The sequence below is a fragment of the Pimephales promelas genome, chromosome 15 (genome assembly GCF_988280905.1).
Source record: "Pimephales promelas chromosome 15, fPimPro1.hap1.1, whole genome shotgun sequence".
NCBI lineage: Eukaryota > Metazoa > Chordata > Actinopteri > Cypriniformes > Leuciscidae > Pimephales > Pimephales promelas.
Window position 1 is genome coordinate 411,859 of NC_142783.1, and position 19,290 is coordinate 431,148.

General features: G+C 45.1%; 1 protein-coding gene across 1 annotated transcript; it reads left to right on the forward strand.

Annotated features, from left to right (window-relative positions):
* Positions 1-868: 868 nt before the first annotated feature.
* On the forward strand, positions 869-18,119 carry LOC120462466 (uncharacterized). Its single transcript, XM_089119993.1, has 7 exons — positions 869-1,195; positions 1,313-1,391; positions 6,690-6,831; positions 8,292-12,594; positions 12,689-14,699; positions 17,005-17,166; positions 17,290-18,119. The coding sequence occupies exons 1-4, from the start codon at positions 1,176-1,178 to the stop codon at positions 8,420-8,422; spliced, it is 372 nt and encodes a 123-aa protein (XP_088976119.1). The 5' UTR covers positions 869-1,175; the 3' UTR covers positions 8,423-12,594; positions 12,689-14,699; positions 17,005-17,166; positions 17,290-18,119.
* The last annotated feature ends 1,171 nt before the right edge of the window (positions 18,120-19,290 follow it).

Here is a 19,290-nt window from a genome sequence, read left to right on the forward strand (position 1 = left end):
GTAAGGCAAAACAAAAAATGAACATATTTACCTTTTTCGGCCATAGACGGTCATATTGACCGCACTGAATTTCGCGGTATTTTTTTTTTTTTTTAATATCCCGCGGTTGATCGTGGTCTCAACTGTCAACAGAAAGGTCCGTCCGGTCACCTCTGTAGCGGTGTTTGCTATATAATAATTTATAGGTTGTTGATCAGAAATTTAAAACCGGACTCCAGTTGTGACACAATGACAGGTTTTAGTTCTATTCTACAAGCAAAATATTTACATTTTAGTTATTTATTTAGCGACTTAAAAGACATTTTCAATAGAAATATTAATTTCTACAGTCAATTTACTGTAATCAAAGATAATAACTTTGAATGAAAAAAGAGCAACTAATTCTGTGTTTAAGTTTTATTCACAACTGTCACGATTCAGAAGATTTCATTGTTCACATAAATCATATCTCTGTTTCAACTAATCCCTTTTATCCTAAAGAATGTACTCTATTGCTAGTTGTAAGTCCTGCCACATGAGGGCGCACTCACTCTTAGTACGTTTTGTAGCATATCTTTCATGTAAAGAAAAATAAACGTATCAGTTAAAATCTTTAGTTAACCTTTAGTCCAAGTGTGCTTCTCTTTGATCATCACTGTAAAATGGTATGAAAATGGAAAATGCACACTAATAGTTTAATTTCTCTCATGCAGCATCATGATAAGTTTTGGACAATGATGAGATCCAGTTTAGTCTCCTCTCTCCTGATTTCATCTGTAAAAAGATTATCTGTTCATGGCACGCGCGCACACATACAAACGTGCAGCAAGTCGTTCATGTTTTTATAGCCTAATGGTGTTTGTACAGGATGAAGTCATAAGCTCCTCCCACTCGCTCAGATTGATGTGAAGCTCAACTCTTGAGAAGAAGAGAAGAGAAGAGAAGAGAAGAGAAGAGAAGAGAAGAGAAGAGAAGAGAAGAGACTGGTTCATCTGACAGACTCGTGTGTGTGTGATAATAACAGGAGACACACACTACTGTAGATGTCCTCATACACTGCAGTGATGTATTCCTCTGTCTGTGGAGTTGTGCACTCTTCTGACAACTGATGATAATTATTGATGACTATCATCTTTAGTAATGATGAATGTGTTTATTCATGTGACGCTCGTCGCGGATTATAGTCTCCACATTGGATGGACTTTTCACATGCGGGGTAAGTGAAATAACTGCTTATTACTCGACTAAAGTCATAGAATGAAACAGATTGGCGGCTGAAGTCAGTAAAGTGTTGGTGTTGTTCTGCTTCAGTAACTGTAATGTTCTTGTTCAGGCTCAGACTGATGATGCTCAGATTTCCCCCGTGTCCTCTCGTGCTCGCGCACTGTCTGCTGTCGTGTCTGTTCTCTCAGGTACAGTAGCTTTGATGAACACCTGTGTCCATGTTGTGTCTTAACATTTAAGTACTACATTTAAAAAAGGAAATTCTGAGGAAAACACCATCCATGAACGGTGTAAATAATGTTTTTGTTCTAACGTTTTGAGAACATTATTGAAGACCGGATAACTTAGAATGAACATTCTGCCCATATAGATGTGGAATGGAAATAAGTCTTTGGGCTTTATTGTGTTATCCCTGACTATTTATTTATTTTTTAATGTATGTCAGTTTCATACTGTTTCATATTTTATATTTAAGTGGTCAAATAAAATCAATCAATCAATCAGTCGTCTTCTCTCAGGTACACAGATGTAAAATCCATGTAAAGTTTATAATTCCGCGAATAACTGTGATTGCAGATTTCGAACAGAGATGGCGACAAAGAGGCAAAACTACAGACTGCAGCTTTAAGGGAGCATTCCATTTTTATTAGTTTGCAAACATTATGGAAACATTACTTTTGAATGTTCTCACAATCTTCTGAAACGAGTAGTGACATTTAAAAAAGAAATTCTGGGGAAAGACAATCCATAAACGGTGTATAAATAATGTTTTTGTCTAACGTTTTGAGAATATTATTGAAGACCAGATAACTTAGAATGAACATTCTATTCACGCCACTGGAAGTAAGAGTTTTTAATGAGCCCCGAAGAGGTTTTAAAGCTGTAGCGATTGACCGTAGAGATGTTCCCAAACTGTAGATTATCTCCCACACAGGAGTAACTGAAGCTGAAGGAGACTTGAGTTATACTGACTCTCAGATGTTATTCATCAGACAGACAGCATTACTCTCATGAAACTGAATGTTGTGTGGATGCACGACATATTACCATCTACATTACCTAGTCAAGTGAAGCCAAGTCACCTTTATTTATATAGTGTTTTTTACAATACAAAAGCAGCTTTACAGAGATACCAGGAAAATAAGTTTGTTTCCAGAAGAAAATTGGGTAACACTTTATTTTACGACCCGCAAACAACTACGTAAGTACACCGAAATTACGGTGTACATTTCTGTAATTATAGCGTACTTCTGTGTAGGTATAAGGGAACAATATGTTATGTTTTTGGTAATAAAGGGGTAACAAGCAGATATACAAGCAAATTATTTCTCATGTAATTATTTTAAAACTAACAGGTACCTATTCTGTTAACATATTCCAGGCAAAAACTGTACGTCTGTTGTAAATATAAGGTATCACATTTCTGGAAAAACTGCACAAGAACATATTTTGCCAGAAATGTGATGATAACTTTTATATACCAAAGACCAATTTTTTGCCTGGAATATTTTAAAGTGTGTATGTCAGGTTAAATTTGTAATTATGATTAACACAAAATAGTTAGGGGAAAAACACGTTTGTCAAGTTGGTGTATTGTTTTGTATGTTTTTCGATACCTAAAGGCAGAATATAAGATGAAAAAGTTCGTTATTTTCAGTACTCACTTAAAACTGCTCCTCCCCCCAATCGAATCACTTGACGTCATAAGAGGGAGACGTCTCCCCAGGTCGCTGAGAGTGAGTCAGTGAGCTGTGTTGGTAATTGTACGAATGATAGAGCGAGAGAATTATTTGATTAGGATATTTATTTATTTAGTTATTTAAGTTAGGTAGTTAGTTAGGTATACGCAGGAAACAGGTTTGCCAACCGCAATTAAACCCTGACGAAGAAGAAGAATAAGAAAAAGAAGAAATGTATATATGCAGGCGTATTATCACGATGGTGAATTACTGCGTTTGTACTGGGTGCAAAAACACCGTTAAAACCGGTCACAGAGTCCACTTTTTGATGACAGCCGCGAGACTAGCTCTCAGAATATCCAACACAGTCTCATGAAGATGCGTATCTATACCACGAGTGTCATTTCTCGTGGCATTTATACGCCAAAAGTGTTTTTTTCGTGTATATGGTACGCACTAAAAAACCCTGGGTTAGGTTTAGGGGGGTGGGGAGTTCGTGCGTATTATACGCAAAAAAGTGCGTATCATATAAATGATATTCGTGCCATAGATACGAACTTTCATGAGATCGGGCTGGAATATCAGCACTTCGGCAAACCTGACTGTGGCGAGGGGGCGTGAGTCTAGCGGCTGCGGGAGAGAAAGGACGGAGCCGCACGGTGAGATTAGTAGATCAAGATGATGAACACCTGTGTTTGATTGCAGTAATTTTCCGTGGAGAGACCGTATATAACCGGCGAATGAGAGAGCGAGAGAGAGAGTTGGACTCGGACTTCACGCGGCTACTGCAACCGAGACTGAGAAGCAAGTGTTGGATCGCGTGTTTGTTTATAGTGGCGAATGCGTTACTGTGCGCCTCGTTTCTTTTTTGTTTTTTCTAAATAAACGAGTCCCAGTCACGCCGACCCTGTCTTCTTCTTTCCACACACACTGAACCTCTTCACACTGACCTATTCTGATAGGCTACCGCACATCTCTACCACGTATCTAACAGTAACGTAGTTCCGCATTAATTAATTTGCACACGAGTTTTATTTATTTTAACCCTGTATTCTCCGTGTAAATTCATGCACCGAACCGTGACGGCCGTACGTTTCGGTTCAATACGAATACATGTACCGTTCCACCTCTAAGTTATGCCTATACTTACCAAGACACCTGACCAACTCTCCACTGGTTCTCTTCACACCAGATATTTATGTTTCTTCGATAGGAATTATTTAAATTTCTGTTTGGTTCCTCATCTGTCTCACGCCTGGGAGGCTCAAAATTGTAAGGTTGTGGCCCATCGGAGGTTTGAGGGGGATTTTGGATCTCCTCAAAACTCTCCATACTTAAATATAACGTTTTTGTCACATCTCCCTCTTATGACATCACATGCAGCTCCACTGTGTTTTAAAAATATGATCTTGACAGAAATGGCTATAAAGCTTAATGTAGGGCAATTACAGTAATAATTTTAATGATAATTACATTTTCACTCATACATCTAAACATTATTTAATATATCTAAAAAAAAATTTTAACCTGACATACACACTTTAACAGAATAGAAAAAAACATTTTAAAATAATTACATGATAAATAATTTGCTAGTATATCTGCTTGTTACCCCTTTATTACCAAAAACATAACATATTGCTCCCATACCTACATGGAGGTACATGATGAAGCTCCGCCCTCACTGTCTCGCCCTCCACCTCTCCAACGTTCTCCCCGTCTGCAGCAATCTCCCTCCCCGTCTCCAGCGTTCCTCCTTTCTCCAACGTTCTCCCCATCTCCAGTGATCTCTCCGTCTCCAACGTTCCTCCTTTCTCCAACGCTCTCCCCGTCTGCAGCAATCTCCTTCCCCGTCTCCAACGTTGGAAACCCTGGTTCTCCCTCCTTATCTCCAGCGATCTCCCTCTGCATCTCTCAGTGATCTTCCTCCCCGTCTCCAGCGATCTTCCTCCCTGTCTCCAGTGATCTCCCTCCCCGTCTCCAGTGATCTCCCTCCCAGTCTCCAGTGATCTCCCTCCCCGTCTCCAGCGATCTTCCTCCCCGTCTCCAGTGATCTCCCTCCCCGTCTCCAGTGATCTCCCTCCCAGTCTCCAGTGATCTCCCTCCCCGTCTCCAGTGATCTCCCTCCCCGTCTCCAGTGATCTCCCTCCCCGTCTCCAGTGATCTCCCTCCCCGTCTCCAGTGATCTCCCTCCCTGTCTCCAGTGATCTTCCTCCACGTCTCCAGTGATCTTCCTCCCCGTCTCCAGCGATCTTCCTCCCTGTCTCCAGTGATCTCCCTCCCCGTCTCCAGTGATCTTCCTCCCCGTCTCCAGTGATCTTCCTCCCTGTCTCCAGTGATCTCCCTCCCCGTCTCCAGTGATCTTCCTCTCCGTCTCCAGTGATCTTTCTCTCCGTCTCCAGCGATCTTCCTCCCTGTCTCCAGTGATCTCCCTCCCCGTCTCCAGCGATCTTCCTCCCCGTCTCCAGTGATCTTCCTCCCCGTCTCCAGTGATCTCCCTCCCCGTCTCCAGTGATCTCCCTCCCCGTCTCCAGTGATCTTCCTCCCCGTCTCCAGTGATCTTCCTCCCCGTCTCCAGTGATCTTCCTCCCTGTCTCCAGTGATCTCCCTCCCTGTCTCCAGTGATCTCCCTCCCCGTCTCCAGTGATCTCCCTCCCCGTCTCCAGTGATCTTCCTCCCTGTCTCCAGTGATCTTCCTCCCCGTCTCCAGTGATCTTCCTCTCCGTCTCCAGTGATCTTCCTCCCCGTCTCCAGTGATCTTCCTCCCTGTCTCCAGTGATCTCCCTCCCCGTCTCCAGCGATCTTCCTCCCTGTCTCCAGCGTTCTCCCCATCTCCAGTGATCTCCTCATCTCCAACATTCTGGGGGTCTTGGTAACGGTGTAGACTGAGCATCCTCTGATGTACCAGGGAACATCCTGTGAGATGGACGGCCACCAGTACCAGTTGCTGTGGAGCGAGAGGGTACGCCTGCTACCTGGATGTCCAGAGCCGGGAACGGTATGAGCAGAGTCTGGAAGTCACAAAGACGCGGCCCTCTGGACCTCCCAGTGGAGCGGGATGAAGATGGTTCTCCAGGGAAATCTCCTCGTCCATGTCCTAGATGATCGGGCTGACAAGCACGGCTGTAGGGAGAATAGGTTCAGGTTCTTTGAGTTGCTGAAAGGCTACGATGGCTTTAGCAGATAAGGACAGAGACTTGGGCCAGCCCTTTAGAGATGAGGACGGAGGAGAACTGTTGTGACTGTAGTTATTGATGAATCTTCTATAGAAATTACCGAACCCGAGGAATCGCTGAAGATCCTTCACAGCTGAGGGCTGGGGCCAGTTCCGGTTAGTTTCCACCTTCCTCTGGTCCATCTGAACTCCCTGTTGGTCAATATTGTAGCCCAGAAATTGAACAGTGGTGATGTGAAACTCACATTTCTCCAGTTTTAGGTACAGTTTATGAGCTCTCAGCTTCTCCAGGACAAAAGAGACGTGGCGTTGATGCTCAGAGAGAGATGAGGAGTCGATGAGAATATCGTCAATGTAGAAAACCACAAATCTGTTGACATATTCCCAGGAAGACCTCATTCATGTACCCTTGGAAGACTGCTGGAGCGTTGGACAGTCTGAAGGACATGACTCTGTATTCATAATTTCCGGAGGGCGTGATGAATGCTGTCTTCCATTCATCACCCCGACTTTGCAGCCTCGGGTAAATGTAGTATACATGAGACTAATGATGTGAAAAGCCTGTAATGAGTTGGATAAATGTCATTAGTCATTGCATTGGCTTCCTCTCATCTCTCTTCTCTTTCTTATAGGCAGAGTTCCAGTCATTTTGCTCACAGCATGACATGAACAGAGGAGCTCAAGGTCGCCAGATGTTGTGCCACCGTCGGCTGTACCCGCCCCTGCCTCCTCCACCTCCTCCTCCGCCTCCTCCTCCCGCACTGCTCTCTATGGGTAAGGCACCGCACTCTCAGGGCTCTTCTTCCAGAGCCCAGGTCGAGATTGGGATTCAGATGAGGGATTGAGCAGGAGTTCATATGATAATGAAATGATATACAGCAGTGGCTCCTGCCCCTTTAATGGCTAATAGTGAAGCGCCCTTTCAGTCACGGACATGTATGTTTCAAATTCCTTGCTTTGTCCCACACTGTCTCGATTTCACTGAATACCCTTGGAGCTCCTGTACTCCTGTTCACTGATGAAACACACAAAGGCCCATTGATGTGTTTGCACAGTCATTTCTACACTCTCTTCCCTTTGCTCTGTGTAAGATGCTGAGCGCTACATGCCCACCTGAGTGGAAAGAAAGCTGAATTGTAGTTTGAAAAATTAAAGAAGTTTCTGTGAAATATTACACACAAAGCTATTATATGACCTTAGGAGACTTCAGAACACAGTGAATGGGCTGCTGTCATTATACTTTTTAAAGTTGGCATGAAACAAAAGTTAAGCTGGTATTTTCTCCTCTATTGTGCCGTTTATCTGAGTGAAACACTTCTGGAACAAGAACAAATGTAGGACAGGGATTGATTTAGGGAATTGAATGGTGAGTGATTGCAGTACCGAAATTGGGGCAAAATACACATTATTCCACAATAAAAATTGTGACTCTGGAAATAGTCTCTAATGTAATGCATTTACTGTTTTATTAGTTACTTATCTTATTATGTAGCTTAACTATAGCTGTTTGTATAATTATTAGTCATAAAACAAAAGAGTAGGTGGTCTTTTCTTATTTCTGCTTTTCCTGAGATATTAGAGACAAGAATGTCCAACCACAACTTTAACCAAACTAATGCTTCTTGTTGGGTTTACGTCCAACACTCAATACACTACAGATGTTTTTTTTGTCACAGGTTGGTTCTACAATGATGCAAATAGAAGATTTGTTTGCAACACAAAACACTCATACACTGGAGAACTACACAAGAGAAACAAAAACTAACCTTCAATATTCAAACTGAACTGGAAACACAGGCATCTTATTGTGCTTGACCTGACAAATACACACACAATTATGTCAAAACATCCATGTAAACACAGTCTGTTATGTTTAAGTGAACTTAAACAGTTGAGAGAGAAAACGCATGTGTATGAGTGTATTGGATCAGTGCATTAATCGTAAAGGGATAGCAGCCTAATAATAAACCTTCTGCATATTGTTTAATGGACACTAAACACAAATAATCTCTAATCTCTGAGTTCATCTGCATTACAAACTGGAGCATTTTGCCATTTGTCTTCAGCTTTTTTTCTCACAAAAGAACCGTCTTTAAGTTAGATTTAATAGATAAAGATTTTCAACTTGTGTGAACCATTTTTGAAGTAAAATACATTACGTATGCTAGAATAAAAACCTTAAGGTACCGCAGTGAATGATCCACACACACTGCTGTTTTCTGTGTGTGTTTCAGCTCCGAAGGCTCCTGCTCCTCTGCTGAGCTCCTGGTGGACGGAGATCATCGTGATCGGGTCGACAGGAAGTGCTTTAACTGTCTTCCTGTTCCTGACTGTCTTCATCTTCTACAAGGCCATAAAGAGGTAAGTGTATTGTGCCGAATTTTGCTCTTCTTAGAACTTAGATTGCATGGTTAAACGTTGTTTTGTATTTAGATGTTTACATGCACACTAATATGCTCATAACCACCAAATATTTGAGGCCTGTTGCATGAAGATATTGAGCAAAATCTGAGTAGATTTAGAGACGACAAATCCAAAAATCCAACCTGGTTTAGATGAGGTTCAGTGGTCTCACAGCGCTCGGTGTAAATGCTCTGTCAACTTGGGTTTGATCCAGAGTGTGTGATGAACCTAGGAGCTATGTTGTCTGGGGCTATATGCCCCTGGTAGGGTCTCCCAAGGCAAACACGTTCTAGGTGGTGGGTCAGACTAAGAGCGGTAAAAAACAACAACTTATGAGTGAAGACAAAGCAAGGACCACGACGTCGCACAGCCGGGGCCCCACCCTGGAGCCAGGCCCGGAGTTGTGGCTCGTATGCGAGCGCCTGGTGGCCGGGCCTCCCCCCATGTGGTCCGGCCAGGTTCAGCCCGAAGGAGCGACATGGGGCCACCATCCCGTGGGCTCACTACCTGCAGGAGGAACCGTGAGGGGCCGGTGCTGAGAGGATCGGGCGGCAGTCGAAGGCAGGGGTCTCGACAACCCGATCCCTGGACACGGAAACAATTCTAGGGACGTGGAACGTCACCTCGCTGGCGGGGAAGGAGCCTGAAATTGTGCGTGAGGTTGAGAGGTTCGGACTAGAGATAGACAGGATCACCTCTATGCAAACCACACTCCTCGAAAGAGGATGGACTCTTCACCACTCTGGAGTTGCCCATGATGAGAGGCAACGGGCTGGTGTGGGTTTGCTTATAGCCCCCCAGCTCAGCTGCCATGTGTTGGAGTTTACCCCGGTGAACCCCGGGTTGTTTTCATCCGCCTACGGGTCGGGGATAGGTCTCTCACTGTCGTGTGTGCCTACGGGCCGAACGGCAGTGCAGAGTACCCGGCCTATTTGGGGTCTCTGGGAGGGGGTCTGGAAAGTGCTCTGACTGGGGACTTCAACACTCACGTGGGTAGCGACAGTGTCACCTGGAGGGGCGTGATTGGGAGGAGCAGCCCCCCTGACCTGAACCTGTGTGGTGTTCAGTTATTGGACTTCTATGCTAGTCACAGTTTGTCCATAACAAATACCATGTTCAAGAATGAGGGTGTCCATCAGTGCACATGGCACCAGGACACCCTAGGTCGTAGGTCGATGATCGACTTTGTGGTCATTCCATCTGACCTGTGGCCGTATGTCTTGGACACTCGGGTGAAGAGAGGAGCGGAGCTGTCAACTGATCACCACCTGGTGGTGAGTTGGATCCGATGGCGGGGGAGGAAGCTGGACAGACTTGGCAGACCCAAGCGTACTGTAAGGGTCTGCTGGGAATGTTTGGGATGTTCATCTCTATCAGAGAGATCTTAAACTCCCACCTCCGGCAGAGCCTCGACCGGATCCCGAGGGAGGCTGGAGATATTGAGTCCGAGTGGACCATGTTCTCCACCTTCATTGTCGAAGCAGCTGCTCGAAGCTGTGGCCATATGGTCTCCGGTGCCTGACGAGGCGGCAATCCCTAAACCCGATGGTGGACACCGGAAGTAAAGGATGCCGTCAAGCTGAAGAAGGAGTCCTGGCTTGTGGGACTCCTGAGGCAGCTGACGGGTACCGGCAGGCCAAGCGGACTGCAGCCCGGGTGGTTGTGGAGGCAAAAACCCGGGCCTGGGAGGAGTTCGGTGGGGCCATGGAGAAGGACTATCGGCTGGCCTTGAAGAGATTCTTGGAAACTGTCCGGCGCCTCAGGAGAGGGAAAGCAGTGCCCTCCCAACGCTGTTTACAGTGGAGGTGGGCGGCTGTTTACCTCAACTGGGGATGTCGTCGGACGGTAGAAGGAATACTTTGAGGATCTCCTCAATCCCACGTCTACTATTGAGGAAGCAGAGGCTGAGGGCTCAGAGGTGGACTCATCCATCACCCTAGCTGAGGTCACCGAGGTAGTCAAGAAACTCCTTGGTGGCAAGGCACTGGGGGTGGATGAGACCTCAAGTCTCTGGATGTTGTGGGGCTGTTTTGGCTGACACACCTCTGCAGCATCGCGTGGCGGTCGGGGACAGTGCCTCTAGGGTGGCAGACCGGGGTGGTGGTCCCTCTTTTTAAGAAGGGGGACCGGAGGGTGTGTTCCAACTACAGGGGCATCACACTTCTCAGCCTCCCTGGGAAAGTCTATGCCGGGGTACTGGAGAGGAGAATATGGACAATAGTGGAACCTCGGATTCAGGAGGAACAGTGCAGTTTTCGTCCAGGCCGTGGAACACTGGACCAGCTCCATACTCTCTACAGGCTGGTGGAGGGTTCATGGGAGTTTGCCCAACCAATCCACATGTGCTTTGTGGATTTGAAGAAGGCATTCGACTCTGTCCCTCGCGGCGGCCTGTGGAGGGTGCTCCAGGATCAATCTCAAAGCAGTCTAAGCTATGGAAGTCGCATAAAAGAATAAAAAAGGTAAATTTAGGTCAAATTTGTTGAATTTAGCAATATTCCAATGGTGACAGTTCAAAAATGGGAAAAAACTCTTTGTATGCTTTTCCCCCTGAAAGTTTGCATGCCTGTAACCCAAGAATATTAAAGATATCTTAATATCCTTTTAGATTCTAATTCTTAACAAAACTTTACTTTTAGTATGTTCATATTTAAGGTTCAATCCCAGAGATATGGAGATCTTAAAGGGATATTTCACCCAAAAATGAAAATTAAGTCATTAATTACTCACCCCTATGCTGTACCAACCACGTAAGACCTTCGTTCATCTTCAGAACTCAAATGAAGATATTTTTGATTAAATCTGAGAGGTGGATCACTGCTACATAGGCTCCTAAAGGATTGAAAATTGATGGCCCAAAAATGTCAATGAAGAAAATGTTTAAATATTCCATGTGACAAGAGTGGCTCAACTATAAGTTTATCAAGTGACGAGAATACTTTTTGTGCGAAAAAACAAACAAAAATAACGACTTTATTCGACTATTCCTTTTCTTCCTTCTGGGCCTGAGACGAGAGTTCAAGAGATTTCCAAGACGTATGCGAGAGAACTGCGTTCTTCTTCTACAGGATTCAGGATTTAATACTTTATGGCCACACAACTACAAGTTGGTAGGGATTTGCTTCAATGTGCTCATAACAACAAGATGCAACCAGAGACATAGAACAATTATATACACAAGAAGTTATCTACTACTTCTTGTTCAGTTCTCGCGCATGCGTCATGGAAATCTCTTGAACTCTCGTCTCAGGCCCAGAAGGAAGAAAAGGAATAGTTGAATAAAGTCGTTATTTTTGTTTGTTTTTTCGCACAAAAAGTATTCTCGTCGCTTGATCTCATGTACTAACGTTGTTCTTTTGTTTTGTTTAATATCCTGAATCTCTGAGTATTTGTTATTTTGATTTAGTGTTAAATAAATGTTACCGCTGCGATGTTGCCTCAGCATCGATCCTCGCTGCAACAGATTAAACCATGTTCTCTCATAGGGGAATCGCTTCCTCCAGGAGTTCACAGGACTTCTTGGATCTCTAAGGGAAATGATTAAAAAAGCCTGCACATTCCATCAATGAAGAGAAGGACAAACAAAGAATAAGATAAAACAAGTGACCTTTCTCAATGGCAAGTTGAGAATAGGCTTGATGGACTTGAATCAAGCCGTCTGTGATGTCATACACTGATCATTCTGTGCGGCGCCGATGCAAGTCCAACAAGCCCAACGCTCAGTCCAAGAGCTATCTTAAGATGTCACATGATTACATGGATCACATGGTCAACCAAACTGGGGTATGTTAACAACCAAAAATAAGTACATTTTTAAACAGAATTTTACACAAAATGAACTCAATACACAATCAATTAAATATTCAATGATGATACATTTGAAACAAAAAAAAGTAACAAACAATTTAACAAAATAAATAAAATTCACAAATAAACATGCTGGATTACAAAATAGTATGTTTCCTAACAGTCCATAGTTAAAAATATAAGGTTATATAAACAATTACTTAACATATTTGTCCTTTAAAAGTTAAAAATAATTGTTGTCCTTTATTGGTGGTGTGTACATGGTATTTTTGAATAATTTCCCTTGGAGTTTTTTGGTCTGCGAAACTCATATGGACAGTGTTTAAGGTGTGGTGAGTTTTTGGCCATTTTTCAGTCTTCTTGGATCTCTACCATCTAGTCCACTACGACAATGACGGTCTGTGTGTGTTTTTCCGAGCAGGACTCAACAGTGAATGAGAGCGTGCCTGTCTGAAGACTGTCCACGTGGGACGCTAATGAAGTTTATTGACTGGGTATTATCGCAGTGCGGATCCCCCTTCACCGTCGGCTGGGTTTCATCAACATGATTCTTGACTGTTCGCCCACAACATAAGTAATACCAGAGCCCATTGCAGACTAGTAGCCTGAGTCCCAAGCCCAGAGCCAGTGCCTGAGCCACAGATCGTCCCGGAGCCAGAGCCCAGGAAAGCCAGAGCCAGCCCTGTTTGACCAGGTGCATGAGCTGGCAACATTGTTCTTCCCCGTGGGAGTGTTGGTGGAATACGAATGGATTCAGTGTCAGCTCTGCCTGGCTCTCCCGCTCCATCAGCTCCACCTCAGTCAGTCGTCCCCCAGGCTCCACCAGGGCCTCTCCCTCCCTTGACTCCACTGTGGGCCGGAGTCCTGGCTCTCCCGCTCCATCAGCTCCACCTCAGTCAGTCGTCCCCCAGGCTCCACCAGGGCCTCTCCCTCCCTTGACTCCACTGTGGGCCGGAGTCCTGGCTCTCCTGCTCCATCAGCTCCACCTCAGTCAGTCGTCCCCCTGGCTCCACCAGGGCCTCTCCCTCCCTTGACTCCACTGTGGGCCGGAGTCCTGGCTCTCCCGCTCCATCAGCTCCACCTCAGTCAGTCGTCCCCCAGGCTCCACCAGGGCCTCTCCCTCCCTTGACTCCACTGTGGGCCGGAGTCCTGGCTCTCCCGCTCCATCAGCTCCACCTCAGTCAGTCGTCCCCCTGGCTCCACCAGGGCCTCTCCCTCCCTTGACTCCACTGTGGGCCGGAGTCCTGGCTCTCCAGCTCCATCAGCTCCACCTCAGTCAGTCGTCCCCCAGGCTCCACCAGGGCCTCTCCCTCCCTTGACTCCACTGTGGGCCGGAGTCCTGGCTCTCCCGCTCCATCAGCTCCACCTCAGTCAGTCGTCCCCCAGGCTCCACCAGGGCCTCTCTCTCCCTTGACTCCACTGTGGGCCGGAGTCCTGGCTCTCCCGCTCCATCAGCTCCACCTCAGTCAGTCGTCCCCCAGGCTCCACCAGGGCCTCTCCCTCCCTTGACTCCACTGTGGGCCGGAGTCCTGGCTCTTCTGCTCCATCAGCTCCACCTCAGTCAGTCGTCCCCCTGGCTCCACCAGGGCCTCTCCCTCCCTTGACTCCACTGTGGGCCGGAGTCCTGGCTCTTCTGCTCCATCAGCTCCACCTCAGTCAGTCGTCCCCCAGGCTCCACCAGGGCCTCTCCCTCCCTTGACTCCACTGTGGGCCGGAGTCCTGGCTCTCCCGCTCCATCAGCTCCACCTCAGTCAGTCGTCCCCCAGGCTCCACCAGGGCCTCTCCCTCCCTTGACTCCACTGTGGGCCGGAGTCCTGGCTCTCCCGCTTCCATCAGCTCCACCTCAGTCAGTCGTCCCCCAGGCTCCACCAGGGCCTCTCCCTCCCTTGACTCCACTGTGGGCCGGAGTCCTGGCTCTCCCGCTCCATGAGCTCCACCTCAGTCAGTCGTCCCCCAGGCTCCACCAGGGCCTCTCCCTCCCTTGACTCCACGGGTGGCCGGAGTCCTGGCTCTCCCGCTCTGGCTCCTCCCACCTTCATATTTACCCTTGACTTAGTGTTTAATAAACTCTACATTTAGGGCTTTCACATCTGCGATTTTTAACCCTGGGTTAAAAGCAGGGTTAGATCTATGATAGATCATGCACCCGTCTAGACTCCACAATGGGCTCAGGCTCCAGGATGAAACTGACCTCTGGCAAAGACTCTGGTGAGCTCCGACTCTGGCTTCAGTTCTGTACCAGGCATGGCATAAGTCTGGCTGGGATCTCAATCACTCTGCTGGGAAACAAATAGAGCAAGATGAATTGCACTTTGGAAATTGTGTTTTTTATGTGCACTGAAAAAAAGAGAAAGCGAAAGAGGAGAATAAGGAGATGTCATGGCTAGGGAAGAGGACAGCTTGGCATGACAATCTTGCAAACAGAGCTTGAGGTAAGAAGTTTGAAGTTTTAATGCCATGTCGATCAAATCGCCATTTCATGTTGCATTCTTATTGGCTAGTCAGTAGACGAGGTCGCAGCTGTGAGGTGATCATGATCCATCCTTGACACTGACAGACAAGACAGTCTCTGAGCCTCTCTCACTGTACGACACTGTAGGACCAGCGTTCAGAAGACATGACACAGAAATCCCGACGCCTGGTCATCTTTTGTTCGGGACAGCCCACAGTCATACATGTGTGCCGCGCATAAATCCTTTCTGAGTTCTGTCACTGGTTGCATGTTGTAAAAGTCCACAAAGATGATGAGTGATGCAGAATGAAGGTTAAAGAGAATTTCAATAAATATCAGAAACATGATACACACTACACAATAAACACTAACAATGCAGAACATAGATCTGAGGAAACGTGGCTTAAATACACTGGGAATGATCATTAACGAAACAAGTGTGCACTATAATTATCAAAAACACTGAGAACTCACGGGCAAAGACAAAAACCAGCACATAGAAAGTAAACAGAACAAGATAATGCAACTAAACATGACATGACTATGACAAATACTCCGTAAACATCATTTATGGCTTCATTCTTTACTTGGATATTTCTTTTGTTAGAAAGAATATTTTTCCACAGGAACGTCTGGTTGACATGAAATGACTCAATAGGCCAAAAATTGCTAAAACTCTTCGATTTAGAAAAACATTTGAAAGTGAAAATAAAGTCTGAGTGGATTTGAAGCATGATTCCAGCATGAGCAGACTTCAAACACTGACAGCTGTGATATAAAAGATTGATGAACTCTGTGAAGTGTTGTGTCACCACCTGCCACATCTATTATTGAGGAGCCCGGGCGCAGCCGGAACAGCGGGTCGTCCCGCGGGCTTCTGGGGACCCAGGGTCATGTGACAGGTCCAGATCCCATTATCTCTAATTCAGATCCCAGAATTAGAGAACCCATTACTGCAGGGGTGTCCACACTCAGTCCTGGAGAGTTTAGCTCCTGCATGCCTCAACACACCTATGCCTAGTTAGACCTTGGTTATCTGGTTAAGGTGTGTTTATTTGAGATTAGAGCTAAACTCTGCAGGACAGTGGCCCTCCAGGAGCAGGATTGGACATCCCTGCGTTAATCCATTAGAGAATACATTTTATAAATGTAATTTTATATTTTAATTAAAAAATTATTTTATAAGGAAAGAACTAGCAAATCTTGCAATTTTTTGTGTTTTGATTATTTTGTTATACATTTCTGAAAGTCTCATCCAAGCTATGCAAGCAGGTGTTGTTCTTCATAAAGATCTTTTGCATCGCAGGCTAATGATAGGCTAGTTTTCAGAGGATTGCGGGTAAATATTCCAAGTTTTCTTGTGTGTGTTGTGTTTTACTGCCGAGTACAGGCATCTCGTGTCTCACACACTGCAGTTCTACATCTACACGGTTTAGGGCGGGAACCGGTTCGCCAACTGGTTTGACATTCATGAAACAAAACCCACTCAAGTGATTCATTCACCAGTCGGGAGACATGATTACTGAAATCATCAAAAACACAGTTAAAGGTTACCCTGAAGTTATCCTGGGTGTATATGCAATTTTTCTTTCAGACGAGCACAATCAGAGTTATATTAAACATGTCCTGGCTCGTCCACGCTCTATAATGAGAGTGAATGGCCGTTTGACTTTGGAAGTCCATTAAAGTGCATCTATCCAAGTGTTCGGCACGGCTCTGCGGGGGTTAATAAAAGCCTTCTGAAGTGAAGTGATGCGTTTGTGTTTGAAAAATATCCATATTTAAAACTTAATCTACTAAAATAACTAGCTTCCGGCAGACGGCCGTACGCATCGATTAACGGCGAAAGAGCAACACTAGACCTGACACACAGCGTGATGACGAGCGCTCTGTGTTTGAACCGCGAGACCGACGCGTCCATAGCCGTCATGACTTCAAGATTGTATAACTCTGATTGTATTCCTCTTAAAGAAGAATGACATATACACCCAGGATGACTTGAGAGAGTAAATCATTTTATGTTCATAATTTTCATCTTTAGGCGAACTATCTCTTTAATAAGAGCCATGATAATGATTAAGGAAGGAGTTAGTGCTGTTTAAATAGTTAAGAGGAAGTTTGCCGCTTTCATCAAGAGGATGCGTCATTAGCAGTAGCTCAAGGAAACGATGTTCTGGCTAATGAAACTGTGCTGCTGTTTATGTAACGCTGTGCTTGATGATCATGTGATATGCTAGCATGGCTTTTGATGTCATTCCATGAAGAACAGTGTGCTTTTCCTTCAGGGAGCGACTGTACAGAACAAAGACTGTCGTCAGGCTCACTGGAGAAATATAAAGACCACAGCGGCACTGAGAGCAGGACAGAAATAGGCCATGCTGAGTCCGCTAACAGCCTCGTTTAGCGGAGGAACGCTGCACTCATAACCAGCGGTGTAGAGGCCATCGGTGAGCACAACGACAGCATCCACACTGTGTATTCTCTGATATAGCCAGTGTTTGAAGATGCTTGTGTCGTCTCAGGTCGGCGCCAGACAATTCTCAAACTGTTATGTATGTTTTGTATTGTAGTGTGCAGGAAACCACTGAAGAAGAGAAGAGCGGGACCGCTTGTGCAGAAGACGAGCTCGATCATAAAGACCAGTAAAGATGACCCTCGCTGACAGCCGTGTGGACCAACTCCAGCGATCACACACACACACACACTCACTGCATTGCAAGATAAACTTCGCAGTTAATCCGTGAATCTTACGAGTGCCGAGCCATGGGGTTCACGATCAGCTGTGATCCGTCTCAGTCCTGATCATTAATGAACACATCATGACTGCTATCTCACCGGATGGAGAGAGACCCGCTCCAGCACACGTGTCTCAAAGTGTCTTCTTCCTCTTCTGCTGCAGTGTTTAGCTGTTCTGGCACCTCGAATCTGAGCGTTAGAAGACTCATCTGACCATGTTTATGCAGCGAGGACTGTAAACCCATCATGGAGCGAGTGTGCTATCTCCCTCAAGGCTACAACACTAAATACCAGACTAATATACCATGTAAACTATAGTAAATGAAGGCACAATGGACATTTGATCAGATCGAAAGCTCTTGGCTGTGATTATGATAATTCCCATCGTTGATGCAGGAGTTAATATGAGCCCTGAAGGTCATGATAAAAGGTCATTACAGCAGATGTCAGACAGCGTGACTCGTGGACATCAGCGCAGTGTATTTTCATGTGTTCTTCGATGCCCAAAGAAATTCAAGTATCCAGAAGTGAAAATTTAATATATGTATAAAATACTGAGAAAAATCTGCCTTCGTGTCATTCTCTCGTATAAAGCGCTTGCTTATGTTTTTAGAAAACATCATTTTGTGTCATCTGTGAAAGGCTGTATGCTTAATGGAAATTAAAGAACTTACAATACACCAATACCAACAATCCTATACCTAGATGAATCGACTAATGAAGGGTCATATTAATGAAGGCGTGTAAAATAGACGTTATGGTCTAAAATTAACCTATTTCAACATTTAATTTGCTCAAGATACTGAAAGTAACAGTAAGTTGTGGCACAGTTGTGAGCAGTCATCATGTTGTATGGTGTCAGTCCAGTCACAGTGATATCAGGCATTGTTTCAGATATGTAATATCAACAGGTTGCCTCACTGAGTCTCGCTCATATCTCGCACTTCTCAATGACCGCTGTATTTTTTACTCATTTCATTTCTCTAAACTTCCATTCTAGAATAGCATCAAGAAACATCGATTTCCATATTTGGGTTCAAATGTTGGGAATACGTTTAAAAATGATTTGTTGTCGTATGCAATTAAGCCTTTAACTGTGAATTCCCTTTTAAATATTCAAATATACAGAAATGTTTTTTTTTATTATTTAATGCTTATTTATTTTAGATGATTTGCTTTTGATTTTTTGATTTTATCTGGGAAACTGAAAAAGGAGAGATATAACAAATGAATAATAACAGATAACCTGGTTATTACTTGCAGGTGGAGAAAATGGAAATATTAACTATAATATAATATTAACTGTTACATGTTTGTTTCGCTTGTTTAAGCAGCAATGGAGGCAAAACCGATCCGAGAGAGAGTACAAGAAGAGAATTATAAGCAAAAGAGAAGGAAGACGAGTGTTTTAGTGAAGTAGTTAACCAGGACCAATCAGGTGACGAGTGTGTGATAAAGGAAGCCCTGTATGAATATGACACACTCATAACACACTCCAGACACACTCCAAACTCCAGACACACTCCAGACACACCCCAGACACACTCCAGACACACTCCCTCCACACTCCAGACACACCCCAGACACACTCCAGACACATCCCAGACACACTCCAGACAAACTCCAGACACACTCCAGACAAACTCCAGACACACCCCAGACACACTCCAGCACACTCCAGACACACTCCAGACACACTCCAGACACACCCCAGACACACCTCAGACCCCAGACACACCCCAGACACACTCCCGACACACTCCAGACACACCCCAGACACACTCCCGACACACCCCAGACACACCCCAGACACACCTCAGACCCCAGACACACCC

Bases quoted from the DNA above. Each gene is read 5' to 3' on its own strand.
- LOC120462466 (XM_089119993.1), top strand. From the start codon at position 1,176: ATGGACTTTTCACATGCGGG. The intron at 1,392-6,689 runs GTACAGTAGCTT...TCTTTCTTATAG, and splicing joins TGTCGTGTCTGTTCTCTCAG to GCAGAGTTCCAGTCATTTTG. The intron at 6,832-8,291 runs GTAAGGCACCGC...TGTGTGTTTCAG, and splicing joins TCCCGCACTGCTCTCTATGG to CTCCGAAGGCTCCTGCTCCT.